The 8500-nt window shown below is 48.9% G+C and overlaps 1 protein-coding gene across 2 annotated transcripts; it reads right to left on the bottom strand.

Annotated features, from left to right (window-relative positions):
- Nucleotides 1–6268: 6268 nt before the first annotated feature.
- Nucleotides 6269–8500, bottom strand: LOC118595307 (serum amyloid A-5 protein). Of its 2 annotated transcripts, none has more exons than XM_036205662.1 (3): nt 8410–8500; nt 6813–6951; nt 6269–6407 (listed from the first exon to the last, which is right to left on the bottom strand). In XM_036205662.1, the coding sequence occupies exons 1-3, from the start codon at nt 8498–8500 to the stop codon at nt 6269–6271; spliced, it is 369 nt and encodes a 122-aa protein (XP_036061555.1). The 2 variants fall into 2 exon arrangements, with proteins under 2 accessions (XP_036061555.1, XP_036061563.1); XM_036205670.1 differs by having other exon boundaries at nt 6269–6320.

Raw genomic sequence — 8500 nt, 5'->3', positions numbered from 1 at the left:
CCCCATGTGCACTCACAGTAACAGAATCTGCTGCTTGGGAGAGCTCCTGCTCTTGACTTATTGCTTTGTTTCCTCAATCTTGAAATTCTAAATGGTTTCTGTAGTAGGACAACCACATTTCTGGTTTTCATGGTACTCACAAATTAGGTGATCCTAAATGTCACAACAGAACTGGTGGGGATCCTTAGGTTTTGTGCTTCTGACAAGATTCAAGGTGACTCTGATGGATGCTTCTGACCTTCAGATCATAATTTGAGGTGCAAAACAGAAGTGTGGTAAAACAGCTTGGAAGGAATATGAAATGCAGAGCTGAAGCCCATGGTAGCCAAAATATGGGCCCTAAGTTGCTAAGTGTGAGGTGCATTTGTAGGTTCCATAAGCTTCAGTATTTGGAGTTATTTTTGTCACAGCAATTTAGCCTTACCTCAGTGAAAGACGTGAGATAGAGGAAGCCGCCTGTGGTGTGCAGTGGAAACAGCTCCAGGCAGAGTCAGCCCCCCTTCTTCAAGGCCAGAGGGTACTCATGGACTAGTGTTTCAGTTCTGTGGTTTTAGAGACCGAGTTTGAACTGTAGGACTCACAGTGCAAGGGTTATAGTTTGAGTCAGGAATAAGGGGCAGAAAGACCAGTGTATCAATTGCCAGGACTCCAGGGGTTCCTCTTCCCAAAGACAAAATGAGGTGATAGCTAAGGGGTGTAAGGCCTGGGAGCTGAGAAGAGGGATGACAGCATTGTCTTAGAGTTTCTACTGCTGTGAACAGACACCAATAACTTGACAGCTATTATAAAGGAAAACATTTAATTGGTGCTAACTTACAGTTTCAGAGGTTCAGTTTATTATCGTCATGGTGGAGAGCATGGCAATGCACAGGCAGAATAATGCTGGAGAAGGAGCTGAGAGTTCTACATCCATCCTGATCTGCAGGTCGCAGGAAAAGCACTGTAAGTAAATTGTTTGCAACTCTGTGGGTTTGGTTCTGGGTTTGGGCACCAACAATTAAGTAAATTGGTTGTAACAACTCTGGGTTTGGTCCTGGATTTTGGCACCAAAACGTGAGTTTTGCAACTCTGGGAAAGGTGTCCTGACTACCTGGGAGTCAGGCAACACCTTGAGCTGCTTAGAACAGCTCTGATGGCTGAACTGCAAGGAGACACTTTAGCCTTGGAGGGTGAGGTATCCTGGACACCTCGAGCTGCTCAGAACAACAGCTCTGCCCTGAAGGTGTCCCAGACAGCTGGAGCTGTTTAGCACAGCTCTGACAGCTGGAACTGCTAGGGCACAGTTCAGCCCTGGAGGGAAGTTTTTCTGACTTCTCGGGAAAGTCAGGCCTGGAATTGCTTCAGTAGGAAAGGGTATCCTGACTGTTGGGGAAAGTCAGGCTATACCTGGTGTGATGGGGATGGTTTCCCCCGCAGGATATAACAATCCTGCTCCTCTCCTGGAGAACTGCTACAGCTGAGCTTTGCTCAGCCCCCACTTAAGGGGGCTTCCTAGCAGATGTCTGCTTCTCTGGCCTAAGAAATTGCAGAAATGTAGCAATCTCCTCTGGCTCAGGAGAAAAGTGTTACTTTTCAGCTCTCTCTTGCTCTTTCCACTGAAGGATGTTTCAGCCAAGATTTTCTGTTCAGCTCCCCCTTGCTCAATCCACTGTGGGATGTCCCAGCAAGGTTCTTCTGTGCATCAGTGAATGAAGGTCTTCACACCCAAAACTTTTTTGAGAAAGAGATTTATTTGAAAAGGAGGAGTCCAGGAGAGTAGCTGCCTCTACCAGGGTGGAGAGAACAGCTTTTTTTCTAACTGACCAGGCAGGGTGGTTTACACATGATGTCTTGGAGTTATTCGGGTTGACTTGGGGCCTACGGTTCTACTGTCCTACTCTGCGATTGGTTGGTTTCACAAGTCAGTTGGCCAGGGGCAGAGATGGCTCTGATCTGACTGAGCCAAACTGTGTTTCTTTCTGCCCTGATCTGAGCCCTCTTTCCCTAGTTCTGGGCTCCAGGTGGGTTTCTTTAGCCAGCCCCTTTTCCCTACACTTTGTGCCACTGAGCCTAAGCTAAAGCATCTGAGACCTCAAAGCCCACCCCCACAGTGACTCACTTCCTCAACAAGGCCACATCCATTTCAACAAGGCCACTCACTCCTAATAGGACAAGTCCCTGTAGGGACACATGAGTCTGTTCAGACCCACGAGTCTATAGGGCCATACATTTTCAAACTGCCACAATGACTGATTGATTGGGTGGGCAACTTGAGATCTGAACACAGGTCTGGAAATAGCAACCCAATAAGTGGACAGGCCTCACTCAATCCAGCAGGGCAGGAGGTGACTTGGTGGGCCCTGTGAGGTGTTTGATTGGATTGCCAGAGATGGAAAGTGAAAGCTCTGGGAAAAGCCCTTCTACCAGTGAAGGGACAGGAGGCAGGAAACAGGTGGATATAAAAGGGAGGAGTCAGTAGTAGGAGATCAGCAGCAGCAGGACAAATGAAGCAGGCATGGATTTGGGCCAGTGCCCCTCAGAAGGATCAGACTTCCAAGCATGTGGCTGTAGGCCACTGGATGGAAGGTAAAGCTTGTGAGGTGTCATAAGACAAAGGCAACAAACCCCTCACTGAGGTGTCAAGTGCTTGCCAGAGAGCGGCCTCTGCCTGCAGCTAAACCTAGTGGCAGTCAGCTGGGGTTCTAGCAGCCTTCCTGGGAAGTTGCCCCCAACAGGGCACTGCCAGGGAGGGGCAGGGAGAGCCAGCCATGGAAAGAAAGGTAAGATACATGTACTTCTGAATTCCTTGGGAATGTAGCTGGGCTGCCACTGAACCTGTGGGAGGCAGACTTGGATTTTGTTAGTCCTAAAACTCTCTGGGGTGAGGGGTCCTGGGGGTCCCAGAAACACCAGCTGGAAAGAAGCCACGTGTACAGAAGCGGGGGTCTTATTTCGGGCTTGCCTTGGCAGCACCCTCTTCTGGCAGAGAAGATAAATCACAGGAGGGCACAGGGGTTCAAAGGGAAGGAGGTGGGTGAAGTTATATTTACAGAGGAAAGACAGCTAAAAAGAATAAAAGAGCTGGGCATAGTGGCACATGCCTTTAGTCTCAGCACTTGAGAGGCAGAGGTGGCAGATCTCTGTAAATTTGAGGCCAGCCTGGTTTACATATTAGTTCCAGGACATACATAGTGAGACCCTGTCTAGAGAAAAACCAAACACTGAAAGAATAAAGGAAATGTGAACATAGAGCAGAGTAGTTCCCAACAGAACATCTCCAGTTCCTGTGAGAAGGTTCAAACAGAGGTGAGGGAGAGGGGATGCACTCTGTCTCGGAGTTAGGACAAAAGGAATTGGGGGCAGAATAAATGAGGTTGAGAAGACAGTGGTGGCAGGGTGGCTCTGTGACCAAGCTCAAAGCACTGGCCTTGAGGGTAGTGTGGCCATGGACTTGACTCCAGGAGAGTGCAGTACTGAGGGGGCAGGTCCGTGGTCAGATTCCTACAGCAGAGTGAGGGTCCAAGTCAGGTTCTAGATTTTCGTGAAATGCAGGACAAGAGAACAAAAGATCAGAGAAAGGATGAGCTGAGAGGCTGGACGGAGCAGCCTTCCAAGGCTTTATAAATAGGAGAAACATTAAAGTCTGCACCATGCAGGAGAAGGTGGCTCAGTGGGTAGCACTTGTCTGAGAAGCATGAGGACTAGAGTTTGCATTCCCAGGGCCTACATAAAAGCTGGGCAGGTCTGGTAGCTGCCTCTAACCCCAGTGCCCAGGGAGCAGGCAAGCTGCAGCTTCAGAGAGAACTGCCTCAGTAAACAATGTGAGCGACCAAGGAAGATACCCATGCTGGTTAGTTGTTGTCACCTGTACACAAACACAACAGTGTTCCACTGTGGTCTCTGTTTCAGTGACTGCCTCTAGGGTCTTGTCTTGGTTTCCTTTGGTGATAGACTGTAACCTATAGGCCTAGTAAACCCTTTCCCCCACAACTGGTTGAAGTGTTTATCACAGCAACAGAGAAACAAAGTAGAACAACAGCCAACATCAACCGAGAGTCTTCTGTACCTCCGCACACTCGCAAGCATGAACATAAACGTGTCTTAGCGTTACTATTGCTGTGATGAAACATCATGACCAAAGGAAGTTGGGGAGGGAAGGGTTAATGACTTACACTTACAATCATAGTCCATCACTGAAGGAAATCAGGACAGGAGCTCAAACAAGGCAGGAACCTGGATGCAGGAGCTGATGCAGAGGCCATGGAGGGATGCTGCTTACTGGCTTGCTCATCATGGCTTGTTTAGCCTGCTTCCTTATAGAACCCAGGACACCAGCTGATAGACAGCACCATCCCACAATGGGCTGGACCCTTCCCCATCAACCACTAATTGAGAATATACTCTACAGGTAGATATTTTTAATTTGTTGTGGGTTTTTTTGTTTGTGTATGTATAAATTTGTTTTTACAATCAAATCAAAGTTTCCCCTCTCTCCCATCTTCCTAGTTCCTGCACCCTCCCTTTCCCTGGCACCCACTCCCCCACTGTTTCTCATCAGATACAGGCAGGCATCCCCTAGATACCAGCAAGCCATGGTATATCAAGTTGCAGTGAGATTAGGCTCCCCCTCCTCTATTGTGGCTGGATGAGGCAATCCTGTAGGATCCCAAAGCAGTAACACAGTCAGAGGCAGCCCCTGCTCTCGCTGTCTGGAGTCTCACACGAAGACCAAGCTACACAGCCTACAGCAGGATCTCTTGGAGACATTTTCTCAGTTGAGATCTCCTCTTCTCTGATGACTCCAGCTTGTGTCAAGTTGGCATCAAACCAGCCGGCACAGTACACTCCCACACACCATACTCATAAAACATTTTTAAATAGCCTGGTGTGGTGGCGCATGCTTGTAATCCCAGAACTTGGGAGCCTGAGGCAGGAAGATCTCGTGTGTTCAAGACCAGTTTGAGTAACAGTGTGAGACCCTGTCTCAACAACTGCCACCACTCAGCATGTGACAAGTAGAACATGTGGACAGAGAAGTCTCTTCACCAGTTTGGAAAGGCCAGGTCATCTATTTCTTAGCTGTGCAATATGAGAAAAGCATTCAGAGTTCCTATCTAAGGAGGAAAGTGCTCAGACTCTTGAGGAGTGTGTAGATTGTACAGCCAGAATAGGCTTAGAAGGACAGTGGCTTTTCCCCAGAACAGGGACGTCAAAGGCAACACAAACAGGCTGCATCTTGGTGTTGATGCGGTGTCTACATCCCCAGACACAGTGTTCCTTGTGATATTTCTCTGGACTCAGTGTAAGTCAAGCAGAGGTGTGCTGACTGGTGTCGTGTCAACTGAATACAAGAGGGTCATTGGAGAAAAGGGAGCCTCAATTAGAAATGTGTCTGTAAGATCTGGCTGTAAAGAAGAGGGAGCCTCAATTAAAAGTGTGTCTATAAGATCTGGATATAGGCATTTTCTTAGTGATTGGTGGGGGAGGTCCCAGCCATCGTGGATGGTGCCATCCCTGAGATGTGGTCCTGAGTTCTATGAGGAAGCCAGCTGAATAAGCCATGAGGTGCAAACCAGTAAGCAGCACCTCTCCATGACCTCCTCATCAGCTCCTGATACAAGGTTCCTGCTCTGTTTGAGTTTCTGTCCTGACTTCCTTCAGTGATGTGGAAGTGTAAGCCAAAGAAACCGTTTCTTCTCCAAGTTGCTTTGGCCATAGTCTTTTCTCACAGAAATAGTGACCTAAGACAAGAGGAAACTACTTGGAAATATTTCTTAGGATGGAGAAGCTGTGCAATACTGGATTTGTAGGTGTTGTTGAGGAATGAGCAAGATCAGGTGATCGCTGCAGGGCAAACAGGGACCAGTCCTCCTATGGTTGTGTCCCTGGTCCCCAGAGACAGGGAGCACTAAGAACTAAGGCTGTGGTGTGAGAACGGGTGACTGGACATGGAAAGGCCTGAAAATAACAACATGCACACAGCACAGGAGCCCAGAGAAGGGATCATGCCAGATTCTGTGAGAGTGGTGTCTGCCCTGTGTGAACCCAGAAATGTCCTTCAATGACAAACACTCAGGCTCAGCTCCACTTTATCTTAGTGTTTATTACCCTCTTCTCAAGCAAGTAGTTACTACTCCAAGAATAACACAGTTTTGAAACTCTTGGTCCATATTCATGTGAGATAACTATTGTGTGTTCCCAAGCAACTTCAGTGTTCATGGGAATGAAGAACCCCATGTCCTGACCCCAGAGCCCACATCACAGCCTCCTGAGGCAGTAAGGAGGATGCTCAGTATTTGTCAGGCAGTCCTGCAGGTCTGTAGTGATTGGGGTCCTTGCCACTGCGGCCCCAATGGTTGGCTTCCTGGTCAGCTATGGTATCCTCATGTCCACGGCCCATGAGACTCTGAATGCTCTCTCTTGCATCACTAGGAGAAGCAGACATGGAGGAGATCTATCACCACACTTCATGGCCCCAGTCAACACCCCCAGTTCTCTCATTTGCATGGAATGGCTTTAGGAGAAAACAAGGAAGGGCCAGGCAGGAGGTCAGCCCAGACTGGTCACCCCACACTAGCTGAACATCACCAGGAACACTGGTGATGATGGGAGTCATTCCCTGTCTACATTTGGGAGCAGGCTCACATAGCATGGCTGTGTGCTGACTGCCCAAACCCAGGGTCTACACTAGGCGTAGATGAAGCCAGTACCAGATGAGCAAGAGGAGGGGCCCCACATTTGCATGACTCTCCCCAAATCCAATCTTCTACTACTTCCCCCGGAAGTGTCAAGCCCTGCTACCAAGGTCCAGTCTTCCATCAATCTCTGTTTACCTGATGACTTCAGCAGCCCAGACTCCTCCAGGACCCCTTTGGGCTGCATCATAGTTCCCTCTAGCATGGAAGTATTTGTCTGAGTTTTTCCAGTTGGCCTCCTTCATGTCAGAGTAGGCTCGCCACATATCCCCAGCCCCTAGATGAGAAAGACAGCAGAAACATGAACTTTAAAGCTCTGCCCATGCCTTAGAGAGGATGAAAAGAACTCATGGCTTGAGCCTGTGGTCTGAGCAGCTGAGAGCGTGAATGGAAGATCATCTCCTGATCCTCACTGTGGTCTCCTAGTAACTCTGGAGGGCCATTAGGGGGCCCAGGGGCCCTGTGTTTGCCTTTCTTTCACAGTGCTGCTGTGAGCTGCCCCTCAGTGGGTGGGAAGCATCCAATGAGGCAGTACAGTGTCATTACATAGCAGGATGTGTCAGCTTCAGTATCGTGGAAGTGTTTGCTACAGAGTTGTCAGCTTCTGCCACCGGACCTCATAGCACATTTCCTTAGAAGTGCAACCTAGTGTGTCTACAGCCATGGAAAATGCCCTGCGAGCACGCTACCTCCAAGCAAGGCCAGTGTTTCCAGAGGCAGCTACCCTCAGCCAGGAAGTCCCATCTCGAGGTGACTGTTAGTACCCAGAAGGCAGAGGGGAGCTGCACACAGGGAGCATGGACTCTGATCCCCAAGAATTCTGTCCTGACAGAGAGCATGTGACCCACAGTCACACTGCCATCTCTGCCCTTTGACTAGACTGCACAGGTGTTGTGCTGTCTTGAGGGAGCTTTGGAGCAATGATCTCGGCTGTGGTTGCAGGTTCTGATCCTCTGAGGAGACACTGAGAGTCACCATGCCAGGTACACCCAAGGCCAATCTTGAGTCTCTAGGTGCAGGGGAATGACTGGTCCAGACCTGGGTGGTATTGCAACTCTCTAGGTGATGCCATTGGTACCTTATATTGCTCACAAATGAATTTAGAAAGTGTCTGGCAGACTGACAGATAAGGTTGTCCTCAAGCACAGCTAGGTTGTGATCTCTGCTCTGCCTCCTGCTGTAGGCAGTGCATTTCAGGAAGTCTTGCCCGAGTCCCTGGTCCATCCTGACAAGCAGGACAGTGAGTCCAGCTCTTCTGAATGCTCGGGTCTTGTATAACAGGTGTGGGTGTTCACCAGGGTCCATGGAATGAAGACACAGAAGCACCTCAAGGATGAATCTTTTCCAACTGCAAAGTGGATTCCTCTCTCTGGACTGAACCACTGTAGCTTAGCAGAGGGCCCTTTGATTGTAATACAATTTACACCTTCAGCAAGTCAATTTCATTTACCTAAACCTCTTATCTAAGCTCCCCCCCAAAGGGACAATGCCAAATGCAAATTTTCAGTAAAGGAATACTACCGTGTTCTGAGTTGGTCCTAAACTAAGCTTGCATAGGCTTTAAACCCCCTAGGAAACTCTCAGATAAGACTTAAAACAGAGGGTACCAGAGACAGGAGTTAGCAATCACAAAAGGCAGATCAAAGCTAGGTGCTAACACTCCGGAATCTGCAGGAATTCTCCCAACACTCAGGAGACCCCTAGAGGCTGTGCCTCTCTGTCCCCAAAGCCTTACCGTGGTAAGCCTCACCAAGGAATGAAAACCAGCTTTGACTGCTGACTCCCAGGACCAGGGAGCAGAAAATGAGTCCAGTGAGAAGCTTCAT

This window comes from Onychomys torridus, chromosome 1 (assembly GCF_903995425.1).
Source record: "Onychomys torridus chromosome 1, mOncTor1.1, whole genome shotgun sequence".
NCBI classification, from domain to species: domain Eukaryota; kingdom Metazoa; phylum Chordata; class Mammalia; order Rodentia; family Cricetidae; genus Onychomys; species Onychomys torridus.
The sequence above is the reverse complement of the archived record's forward strand: the minus strand, read 5'-3'. Positions and strand labels throughout refer to the sequence as shown.